A 12,761-nucleotide genomic window follows, 5' to 3' on the forward strand; every position below is an offset into this window, starting at 1 on the left:
AGACAGCACTATAGATCCATCCTATAGGATCAATCATATAGACAGTTTAATCCTGAGGGGCAATACTATAGAGCCCAAGGTTAATCTTTAACTCCTTTGATGTATTTGGCATCATATAAAGGAGTAGAGTTAGGTCATGATTAGTGATCATCCTCATATGTTGCCAGTCAGTAGGTTCCATGGGAAAGGATATCCAACCTTATAAATCCACGAGCAGACTATTATGAGCTTGTTGAAATCATTACTACCCAGTAAGGGGTCCGAGGGTTAATTATAATCTATACCATTTAATGCTGGATTTTATATATGAGAACATAAATGTATAATAACAGAAGCAATACTAAGCATTTATACTTACAATTTACGAGCTGACTATTAGGAGCTAGTCAAAACCATTCCTACCCATAAAGGGGTTAGAGGGCTAATTTGATTCTATACCATCTAATGCTGGATTCTATCTATGATAATTTATTATTAAGGTGAAATAACAGAGGCAATACAAAGCATTTATATTTAAGTTAGGAGTTTTGCAATACCAAATAAGGTAGATCTATTACAGAATTTATTCAAATTAGTCCTAAGATACACGAGTAGCCTCGCGGCTAGACAATTTTTGTCTATCTTAACTGAATTTGTGTTTATATCAATAAATGTTTCAATCACCATTTTTAATATTTCGCTACTAGGTAATTGTTTTTAATCAGATACCAATAAAGATTGATTTTATTACATCCAACATATAAATATAATAATAATATATATGTTTATATCCATTAATGAGTGCCCCATATTGTCATTTCTTTTTCTTGTCTTTATAAAGGTTACTACAAATCTATGACCGGGTGCACCCCTCCTTATTAGTTTTTTTCACCATATTAATGGAGAAAGGTATTCATATTATAAGAGGAGGTACACCTAGTGCAGTTAACTTTTCTTTCTAATAATGGCAGCATGTCTTCACCTGCAGGGAGTTAAGGTCGTTCCTTATTTGGACGACCTACTCATCAAGGCTTCCTCAGAGAATTGCCTACTTCATCATTTATCCCTCACCCGGGCGGTTCTCGAGGGCCACGGTTGGCTGATTAATTCAAAGAAATCCCAGATGGTTCCATGTCAGCGCATGGTTTTCCTGGGACTCCTAATGGACACCAGCAAACAAAGAGTCTTCCAGTAGAGAAGATCAGCTCTATTCAGACTATTATTATTATTATTATTATTATTATTATTAATATTTATTTATAAGGCGCTACAAGGCATCCGCAGCGCCGTACAGAGACAAACAAAATCACAATACAATGGGAGACAGCACAGTACAGTAAACACAGCAACTCAGTACGCTCAATGCACAGCTAGAGAGGGCGGGGAAGGGGGAGGGAGGATCCGAAAATGACGGGGCCCAAGAAGGGGGGAGTGGAAGACAGGGGAACCCCCAGAAGGGAGGAGGGAGCGAAAGTGGATGTGGGCTGGAGGACCTTTGAGGAGGAGGGCTAAGTAGCTGGAGAGCAGAGTTAGAAGTGGTGGAAACAGGAGGAGAGATGGCCCTGCTCAGAGGAGCGTACAATCTAAGGGGAGGGGTGGACAGACAGAGAGACGCAGGGGAGAGAGGGAGAGTAGGGGGACAGAGGCAGAAGATAAGGTAGGAAGTTAAGTGGGAGACAGAAAGGCTTTAAGAAAAAGGTGGGTTTTTAGGGCCCGTTTGAAGCTGGATAGATTAGGGGAAGTTCTGATGGAGGGAGGGAGCTTGTTCCAGTGGAGGGGGGCAGCGCGGGCGAAGTCTTGGATACGCGCGTGGGAGGAGGTTATAAGGGGGGAAGAGAGGCGACGGTCAGAGGCAGAACGGAGAGGGCGGGATGGAGCATGAATAGAGAGGAGGGTGGAGATGTAGGGTGCAGTGGAGTTGGCGAGGGCCTTGTAGGTGAGTGTGAGGAGCTTAAAGAGGATTCTGAAGGGGAATGGGAGCCAGTGAAGGGCTAGGTAGAGGGGGGAGACAAAAGAGGAGCGGCGAGAGAGGAAAATAAGCCTAGCTGCAGCGTTAAGGACGGATCGAAGGGGATCGAGATGAGAGTGGGGGAGGCCAGTGAGGAGGAGGTTGCAGTAGTCCAGGCGGGAGACTACTCAGGTTTTGTCTTCTCCAAGCCCCTCAATGCATTTATGCATGAGGCTACTCTGAAAGATGGTGGCCTCCTTCGAGACCATTCCCTTCGGTCGAGCCCATTCTCCATGTTTCCAGTGGGATCTATTGTTGACGTGGTTAGAATCACACCTACACCTGGAGCTTCAGAAGATCTCCCTATTTCCGAGGGCGAGAGAATCTCTTCAGTGGTGGCTGGTTCAGGATCACCTGAAAGTGGGCAGATCCTTCGCTCCATGGTCGTGGATCATAGCCACGACGGACGCCAGCCTGAAAGGTTGGGGGGCGGTAATCCTGCACCTCCGACTCCAGGGACGTTGGTCGGTTCAGGAATCAGCTCTATCAATAAATGTATTAGAATTGAAGGCCATTCTCTTGGCCCTCAGGGGAGCACAGTCCCTTCTTCTGGGACACCCGGTCAGAATTCAGTCCGACAATGCCACGGCCGTGGCATATGTCAACAGGCAGGGAGGAACCAGGAGTGCAGCTGCCATGGATATTGCAGCTCAAATATTGGTCTGGGCAGAGCTATATGTTCCGGCAATATCTGCAGTTTTCATTCCAGGTATAGACAACTGGGAGGCGGACTATCTAAGTCGAATCCAGATGACGCCGGGGGAGTGGTCGCTCCACCCGGAAGTCTTCCAGTCTCTGGTTCGGAAGTGGGGTCTTCCGGACATAGATCTCATGGCCTCCAGGCACAACAGGAAAGTTCCAAGGTTTTGGGCAAGAGATCCCCTAGCGGTGGCAGTGGATGTAATGACTATGTCATGGGAGTTCAGGATGGGATACCTGTTTCCTCCAATTCCCATGCTTCCTCGCGTCCTCAAATGAGTAAGGCAGGGCGGTCTGCCAGTAATACTAGTAGCTCCCTCTTGGCCGCGCCGAGTGTGGTACGCAGACATATTGTCTATGGTGGAAGGACCAGGGGTCCACCTTCCACATCGAGACGACCTTCTTCTGCAGGGTCCATTCCAGCACCAGAGTTTACCTCAGCTCAGTTTAATGGCATGGCTGTTGAAGCCAGCCTCTGGAGGTCTAGAGGTTTTTCTTCCAGTGTAGTTAACACTTTCATGTTGGCTAGGAAACCTGTTTCATCTCGCATCTATCACAGGATTTGGAGGGCCTACATTAGGTGGTGCGAAAACAGGACATGCAATTCGTCCGCTTTTCGTATTCCTCGCTTGTTAGCTTTTCTTCAGGAGGGCCTGGAAGCAGGTCTCAGATTAGGTTCCCTAAAGGTGCAGGTATCGGCACTTTCAGTATTTTTTCATATGAAATTAGCTGATTTGCCAGATATTAGAACTTTTCTTCAGGGAGTCTTGCACATACAGCCTCCTTATGTACCGCCTACAGCGCCATGGGATCTCAACATGGTACTGGATATGCTCAAGGGGCCTCCATTTGAGCCTTTGAGCGAGGCAGATTTAAAGTGGTTGACCTGGAAGGTCCTCTTTCTTTTGGCAATCGCATCAGCTCGTAGGGTTTCTGAATTAGGAGCCTTGTCCTGTCGAGAACCTTATTTGGTTTTCCACGAGGACAGAGCGGTGTTAAGGACCCTTCCTTCTTTTGTCCCTAAAGTAGTGTCAGCTTTCCATCTTAACCAGGAAATTGTGGTTCCGGTTTTCTCATCTTCTCATTCAGATAAACAATCTATGGATAAGTTAGATGTAGTTAGGGCTCTCCGCATATATGTCAAAAGAACTTCCCAGATTAGACGTACCTACTCTGTTTGTCCTTTATGACGCTAATAAGAGGGGCAGGCCAGCCTCAAAACAATCCATCGTAAGATGGATTACGTCTACCATCAGACAAGCATATATAAAGGCTAACCGTCCTGTGCCGGAGAGACTTACAGCCCATTCCACCAGATCGGTAGGGGCTTCGTGGGCAGCAAGGAATGGAGCTTCTGCAGACCAGCTTTGCAGGGCAGCCACCTGGTCCTCTGTCCACACCTTTACAAAATTTTATCAGTTTAATATTTTTGCATCAGCTGATGCAGATTTCGCTCATAGTGCTTTACGAGCGGGATTTTCAGAGTAGTCCCACCCTTAGGGGCCTGCTTTAGAACGTCCCCATGGTAAGCAGTGTCCCCCAGACCGGATGAAAGAGAAAAGAGGATTTATGTACTTATGTTAAATCCGTTTCTCTGATTCCGTCTGGGGGACACTGCGATCCCTCCCTTCTGTTTTTCTTGTGTGTGCTCTTGTTTGACTGCCTTTTTTATCCTGGGGCTTTTTAAAACTAACTGGACAGGAAGAGGCAGGGGGATTGTAGAGGGGAGGGGTCTGCTAGCAGAGAAACGGATTTAACGTAAGTACATAAATCCTCTTTCAATAAGCGGTAGTAAAGAAAAACGTTCACAATTTAACTTTTTTTTTAATTTTTTTTTTATTATTTTAGTGAATGGGTCCGTTGTACAATAGCATTATCTGCCCAACACACCCCTTTTTTTCTTTTTTTTTCTTTTGTAGTGAAAATGTTGCTCCCTCTCTAGAAGAGCAAACAATTGCACAGGCTCCGTCCACTGTGCCCACAGGCCCTGTGGCTAGTACAGAAAATGAGCGTCCTCAGAGGTTGCGAAAAAAGAGGAAGCTTCTTATGGACTCAGGAGATGAAGAAGAAGCAATTGAAGAAGAAGAGGTAAAGGACAAACCTTCTTTCTCTTCATGCCATGTCTCCCCAGAGCCTCCCTATGTGTTCTAATTTATCTATCCCTTTAGATTGTTCGCTCCTTTGAGCAGGGCTCTCCTACCTTCTGTTTCCATCACTTTTAACTGCGCTCTCCAGCTACTCAGCTCACCTCCTCTCAGTCCCTCTGCCCTCTGTCCCCTCTCGCTTCTCTCCTCTCCCCTCAGTGAATCTCAACCTGTCATCCGTGCCCACCCTCTTGGGCCATAGTTACCTGCCTGTACTCACTTTTCCCCTCCCTCCCTCTCTTTCATGCTGTGCCTGAGCCCCCAGAGTTATAGTGCTTACTGTTACTTGTACTGTGCTGTTTCACCTTGTACTGTGCCATTGTTTGTCCTTGTACGGCGCTACGGATACCTTGTGGCGCCCTATAAATAAAAATTTATAATAATAATAATAATAATAATAATAATCTATTATTGCCTCTTGTTTCTTTAGTTTCTGGCCAGAACTCCCCCTCACATTCACTGTCTGCAAAGAACTTAGGCTGGGTACACACTAGTGTTTTCAGCCGATTATCGACCCAATCAAATGATAAACGACCGTTTATCATTTGATTGGGTCGATCACATTAGTGTGTACACTGCAACGATGAACTATTATTGTATCGTTTGATTTTTAAACTGGACTAAAAATGTCCAGCGATGGTAGTGTCTTTCCAATTCTGCAGTGCGTATGCACTCATGACCAGCAGTGTTCATAGATATCTATGGAGTGTGCAGAGTCACCAAGTTTTCAGTCAATGGTTATTACAGACGAAGAGCACAGATCTGAAGGTGAATTGTGTAAGACGTGTATAGTGTGTAAACATGAATCGGCATGCTGATCGGTACTTTTTCTTTTTTTTTCTATTGGTAAAATCATTAAAGATGTTTCATCTGGAGAAATTTTCTGTAGTGTGTACCCAGCCTTACCCTTCTTTGCTTCTTGTATCTTCAGTCTGTGAAAAAACAGCAATGCCTGGGGATCATATATTCATCCGTTACAGCCACTCCAATTTCTCTAGCTTCCAATTGCAATAACAAGCAAATGGGAGCTAGAGCAGGAAAATGAGAGCAGATGTCTTTTAACACAGGATATGGTGCATAAGAAAGGTACTGCAAAATTGTGGCAGTCTAGTCATGCCCTACCGCTAGTTTAAACATGTATCTTGGCATCCATGATCCTTGAGTGTTGGTATAAAACTAGTGGCATTGCTGACCATTAACAGCCATACGAGTGATATGATTTGCATATGATGGCATAATTTTATCTGTTACTTTAAGGCAGACAAGCACACACTAGAATCCAGAAGGATTGGAGGCCATCACAAGTCAAATCAGTTGTGAAATTTGTTTTCATAAGTCAATTATTCATGAGCAATTGCATATTAAGTGGTAGCATTGATATTTTGCCACTTAGGATACTGAGACTCTGTGCTGGCTTGAAATCAATTGTTTAAAAGTCATAGATGCCTGATGGTTAATATATGTGTGTAAACGTGTTAAGCACAAAAGTTTTTGAGATCAGTTCACACATAGCTGGTTAGATTCCATACACTTGCATATTTGATGGAGTATCTGATTACAGCATAGCGACTATAAAAATTCACTGCTGTCCAACAGTATAATTTCAATGAAGTCTCATTTCTTCAGGCCCTGCCATAAATAGTATCCAGTAAAGGAGCAGAACCCACAGTGTCCTTTTTAAAGGATAATTCCACATGCATTCTATATTTTAGCTAATATTCCCCTTCCCTGCAGCTAGTAGAACTGTAGTGATTCCATGTCAGGCGTCTTCATACTTTGGGAAAATTCTCCCTTGCCAGCCCTCCAACACAGCTTCTCTTTTCATTGACAACAAAGAGAAAGGGAGCTATTTGCAGTCAATTCTTTATTTTAGAAACGGCCAGCAGGGTTTAAGTGTAAACTGTTCTCCGCTATCAGCTAAGGAACAGGTAAACATTTCCGACTGGCTGAGTTGAGTTCTACTGAACAGTGGAGATCACTAGCTTGGATTCTCAAAATACAGGGCTAGTTCTGGTTAGGGAAAATATTAGATTAAAAAAAACAAAACTTTGTATCGGATGGATTTGATATGTTTTATCATAAATACACCTAAATTTAAGAGGTGTTTACCTATAATCTTATTGGAATCGGTGTGATATCTAATGAAGCTGCAAATCTAATATACACACAAAAATAAGATATCTTTAAAAAGCTCCTTATATTTGCAGCCTAGTACATATGTAAAAGACCCCTACTATAATCTCAAATATATAATCAAAGACAAAATGAAATTACTCTGGCGCTTACAAATACAAACAGTATATCAATGTAGCTATATAGATATAAATTAAAATGTTTAAACCAAGATGGCTGTTAACTTTTGGGTATAAAATTCTGCAGGTTCTATTTCTGTTCTCCCGTTATTGAACTAAAATGAAGGCCTTGGTTAAGGAAAATCGAAGTAATATTTTACAAGGTTTGGAAGGGCACTTAAGCCATCTTATTTGTTCATTCCTTGTCTAAATAAAAATAAAAATGGAGATTATTGAACTACATATAAATTATTAGGAAGGATAACTATTTTGGCAAAAGTAATGCAATACAGTACAGATGGATGAGATTTAAACTATTGGGTTTCTTGTGCAAAAATTGGAAATGGTGGCTCAATGTTTTCAATAAAGAGTATTTTGGATATCGTCAAATTAACTGCCCAAGAACATGAACTTCTCAGCCCGTTTGAGTGGAAGTTGTGATACAGCAAAGGAGGTAAATCTCCCATTCATACTGAAAATCAGTTATCGCAAGTCATAACCATTTTAGAATATAAACTCATCACCAGAGCTTTTGGAGGAGCGGTCCCCAAAATAGTATGTATTTATTTACTGCTAGAATTGCTTTCACCTGGCTTAAATTTTAGGCTAATGAGTTAAGTAAGCTTTGATTCCTTCAAAAAAATAAAGCATTAATGAACTGGAAAGGTTCCCATGTTTTTCACATGGCACATTCACTGTTTGGTTTTTTTGTTAACGTCTTTTCAGTGAAACTTCTCAATTTAACCTGGGATGCCCACATTTTGCACGCAACTGTATTATATCCACTTTATTTAAATATTTTTTTACATTTTTTTAATAGGATAAAATCAAAGGGCATCCAAAGAGCCGAAAAACTACCAAGCACATAAAAGCAGGTAGAGTGGTGGAGCTTATGAAGTGTTTTGGGGTTTGCTTGTTTATTTCCTAATGTCTATATTTTCTCCTTGTGGTTTTTCTTTCTTTGCTTATTTTTCTAATACAAATTATTGTTTTTGTTTTTTAATTCAAATCAGCACCACCACCTAAGAAAAAGTTATGGAACTGGGTCTCATACCTAGATGAGGAAAAAATGCAAGCTGCTCCACTCAAACTCTTCAAAGAGGTATCAAAATTAGCAAAACGTTTTGTTCTGCAGTTTCCCTGTGATCACATTAAGCGCTAATCTGTATCTTCTCTGCCGTATTAAAACAGCACTGTGAATCCCTGTGACTCTACAACAGTATTATTGCTCTTTCCTGCCATTAGGGGGCCACTGCGACAATGGTGTATAGTAGGTGGACTTGGAGCAAGGGCAATTTAAACTGCTTAATGGGTCTCCCCCCCTATCTAGAACCATCCTCAGTTTTAGTTAAGTGTCCTTTGCAGTAGGATGTTTTTACTTAGAGTAAGGCTCTTGCCTTATATTCTTAATTGTTTTTCTCTGTAATCCAATCTGGGGGACTCTGCTACCATAGGTTGTATGTGGAGGGACTCAAAAGTTGATACTTACATAGTTCATTTAGTTGTTAATGTAACAGTTGCTCCTCTCATCGGCAACCCCTATAGCTCCTTAGTGTTTTGTTTTTTTACGTGCCCGTGGAGTTAGAATAGCTGCAGAGCATCCCAAAGAAAACCTACTATTTTTTTATTTTTTTTGAACTGTTATTTCATTTGTACATGTTTCATGTGTGCTGCTTTGCTTTTATAACTTATGGGTGCCTGGATTGCAGAAGTTACAGTAGCTTACACCGCTATATCTTTTCATTCTGTTCTGGACTGGTGCTGCTTTCTGTCTCTCTCTGTCTCTCTTCTTCCTACATGAGTATTGACAAGGGTACTGTGTCCTTTGATGAGACTAATGACCTTTTCATTCTGCATTCATTCTGATGCACACAAACATGGCTGACCAGCATCAGAGCAATCTATTGATCATTGGATTACCTCCACTATTCGTCTGTCTTATATTCAGTCATCTAGACTAGTCCTGGTTTGTGCTTCATGGGCGGCGCATCATGTTGCTTTGGTCGAACAGTTGTCCCAGGCTGCTACCTGGTTTTCTGTCCCCACCTTTACCATATTCTACAAGTTTCAGGGCTTTGCATCTTGGTATGCTAGCTTTGGGCACAAAATCTTATGCACAGCTGCTTTATAGCAATCCCTCCATTAGGGGCAGCTTTGGGATATCTCCATGGCAGTAGTGTCCCCCACTGGCAGGAAAAAGAAAAGGGTATTTTTACTTGCTGTAAAATCCATTTCTCGGAGTCCACTGGTGGACACTGCTCTTCTTTACTTTTTGCACTATTTGGTTATTGGTTGGTTATGTTCTTGGTAGTTTATTGCTACGCCTAGTTAGGCCTTCTCTTTTGGGCTTTGTTATAAAAATTGAGGATGATTCCAGATGGGAGGTGCATACTAAGGGAGGAGCTATCCATTGAACAGTTTAATATTAATGTGCCCTTGCCCTACTATACCCCATGGTCGCAGTGTCCCCCAGTGGACTAGGAGAAATGGATTTTTACAGTCAGTAAAAATCTCCTTTTACGTTCATTTGTGCTTACATTATTTTGCAACATCTATTCCGTATTCTCTGTTACACGCACACACACACTTTTCTCTGCTTTCAGCATCAATCTTTCCCGCAGTCACGGAATAGCTTTAAAGTGGGATTAAAGTTGGAAGGGATAGATCCAGAACATCCATCCTTGTACTGTGTCCTAACTGTTGTGGAGGTGAGTGACCAGTCTTATCTATGCAATGTTCTCTCCAGAAGATTTTGCCAGCCGAGTGGCTTTAAGAAGCAACCAAGTGGGGGCGGCTGTAATACTTTGCAATAATCATGAAAAATGTTGGCGGTTATTGCCCACACATTCCAGGACTGATCAGACTGGTGGTCAGTGGTCTAAACAGTGCTGGCTGTAGTGCTCACATAATGCTTGTTATAATAGAAAAACAATGGTTTATTCTATTAGAACGGGACTCTGTTGGGCTCCAAGAGCTGGATGGCAAATAAAAACAGCCGGGTAGAGCACCTGGGAAATAGGTGCTGGGGAGAACACTGCTATGCTACTCAACACTTTTGTGTGGTAGATTCCCCTGCCCATTTTGTTTCTTTTCAGGTTTCAGTTTATTGTTTTAACTGTATAATTTAAAGTCAACTATTGATTAACTTTAGTACATTTTGCACAGACAATCTCTTAAGAAAAAAAAAATAGAAAAGTGCTACAAAACCTTATGAATACTGTGTTTTTGTATATGATAAAATAGTTAGATGACAGGACAAAATATCCATTTGCCTCTTTTCTGCAACCAGCAAAGGTCAGTGGTTTTTTATTTTGTTTTGTTTTTTGTTTTTATACACATCCTCCTTTTTGAATAGATTCAAGGTTACCGAATGCGGCTTCATTTTGATGGCTATCCTGACTGCAATGATTTCTGGGTTAATGCCGATTCTCTGGATATACACCCAGTGGGATGGTGCGAAAAAAGTGGACATCGGCTCATGCATCCTAAAGGTGATAGACTAGCAGACAAATGATGATGGAATGTAGTTAGGGATGTAAAAGTTTCCATCTACCACAATTCGTCTTATTCTTCTAACCTTTAATAATAAAAAAAAAAATATTTTCTCTTTCCTGCCATTGGGGGACACTGTGAGACATTGGGGCGCATAGTAGTGGGTGTGGGATTTCAGGCACTTATTAACTTCTATGATTTTCACTCCCCTCCTCTACTATGTCCCTCCTCCCCTGTGGATAGCTCAGTTTTGTTTTTTTAGTGCCTAAGAGTCAGGTCACTTGGGTATAGACTCCTTCACTCTGGGTCCCTGCGGAAGGTAAGAAGCGGCTGCTGCCCTGTTGCCTTGCACCCCTTGCCGGCAGTCCATCCCCTAGAGACGAGCTCTTAGCCAGATTGTTATATTTTTCATGGCCATTAGGGCTTTAGGTGCCCGCATAGATATGCCTTTATGATAGGTTGGGGCACAGTGTATAGGTCGCGCGGGGGAGATGTAAGGATCCGTCTCCTCTCGCCGACGGACATGCCGGCAAGCCCCCTCCACCCTCCCCCCCCAATGGACAACGAGCAGCGGGGGTTCAGCGCGCTCCACTCTGTTAAGAGAGACAACGCAGCCTGAGGAGGAGATAGCACACGTGCTGCCTGGGCATTTTAATACAGCGTGTGTGCGGTAGCCACCGACAGCCATGCACAAGTATGCGCTGATCTTAGTTTCAAGGAGAAGCAGACATTTTTAAAGGGCCGGATCCGGAGGAGGAACTTCCTTCCCCCCCCATTTTCAAGTTCCTGCAGTGGTGATCGCCATTTCCAACAAACATCGTGCAGCTGCATGCTGCTTCTCTCCTTTCTCCTGCCTCTCCAGCGATTAGTATTGTTACTGTGTTAAAAAATACCTTGTTATTCCCACTGAAAGCCTATATAAGCATTCACTGGCAGATTATTTAACATTGCAGAGAGTTTAAAAAGGAGTGCTGTTACAAGTTTGTAACCTGGTATATAGACCTGGTATACAAATATTGCTGTACTGTCTAGAGAATTACTGTTTAGACAAGTTATATTGGTGAATTGTGTTATCAATTAATACTGTAATACTGTTCAGCTATGTCTAACAAAGGGACCTCTGGTAGTAAGGAATCCTCTGGAGTGTCTGTGGTGTATTTTGCTTGTGCCAAATGTAGAACAAAGCTTTCTGTTGGACAGCATGACAAGAATGCCCTTTGCACCACATGTGAGGCCGGAACTCAAGAGCCTCCTGCCCCAGGACAACAACCAGCAGCCATGGAAGAGCCGCTCTGGATTAAGTCCTTAGCCTCAGCCATGGAGAAGCTCACCAATGTGATGTTGCGGGCCACAGAGGTATGTGAACACACTGCTGCACACACACACATAGCCAGCGTAGGTCAGTCAGCAGAGCAGCAGGCATTGGACAGAGGTCATGGGTTTTTAACCCTATAGAAAACACAGGCACACAATCCCAGAGTTCAGTAACTCAGAGTGAAGAGCGCCTGCTCCCGATCCCCCACAGGGCCAAACGTGTCATTCTGGATGTGAACCAGGGTCGCAATGCAGACTCAGATCATTCCTCAGATGAGGAAGGGGGATTAGAGCTGGATACACAGAATGAAGACTCGCTTAGCATAATAGATTCTGCCTCGTCTAATAATGTGGATAGTCTTGAGTATCAGACATACCTTAGGCTTCCCAGACCCTGAACCCTCGGCTCCCTCAGGTTTTTCCCTGTTTAAAAGGGCAAAAGCATAGGTGCCAACTTTCCCACCGTCTCCGCAGATTGTGAAAATGGTGCTGGACGCTTGGCTTAGACCAGGTAAACAGTTTGTGGTGCCGGGCAGATTTAAGAGCCTTTATCCTCTTCCAGCAGAAGATTCTATTAAATGGGAGGCATCTCCCATGGTTGACACTCCTGTCGCCCGTTTATCCTCTTCCTCAGCCATCCCTACCCAGAAACGAGTGTCACTCGGACCCTACAGACAAGAAGTGCGATCTCGCACTCCGTTCGGCATACATAGCCTCTGGTAGCATGTTCAGACCCACGGTGGCTGTGGCTTGGGCCAACAAAGCAGTCCAGCTGTGGGCGGAGCAGTTAGTCTCGGGCATCCATAATAACACTCCGCATGTGGATCTCCTCTC

The 12,761-nt window shown here is 43.1% G+C and overlaps 1 protein-coding gene across 4 annotated transcripts in view; it reads left to right on the plus strand.

Moving 5' to 3' along the window:
- Positions 1-12,761, plus strand: part of LOC142138676 (lethal(3)malignant brain tumor-like protein 3) — a 70,711-nt gene that overhangs the window by 20,644 nt on the left and 37,306 nt on the right. For all 4 annotated transcript variants that reach the window (XM_075195520.1, XM_075195521.1, XM_075195523.1 and 1 more), the window contains exons 5-9: positions 4,606-4,774; positions 7,942-7,996; positions 8,135-8,223; positions 9,725-9,829; positions 10,477-10,612. In XM_075195520.1, coding sequence (XP_075051621.1) covers positions 4,606-4,774; positions 7,942-7,996; positions 8,135-8,223; positions 9,725-9,829; positions 10,477-10,612 — 554 coding nt within the window. The remainder of the gene's footprint in view (positions 1-4,605; positions 4,775-7,941; positions 7,997-8,134; positions 8,224-9,724; positions 9,830-10,476; positions 10,613-12,761) is intronic.

This window comes from Mixophyes fleayi, chromosome 2 (genome assembly GCF_038048845.1).
Source record: "Mixophyes fleayi isolate aMixFle1 chromosome 2, aMixFle1.hap1, whole genome shotgun sequence".
Lineage (NCBI taxonomy): Eukaryota > Metazoa > Chordata > Amphibia > Anura > Limnodynastidae > Mixophyes > Mixophyes fleayi.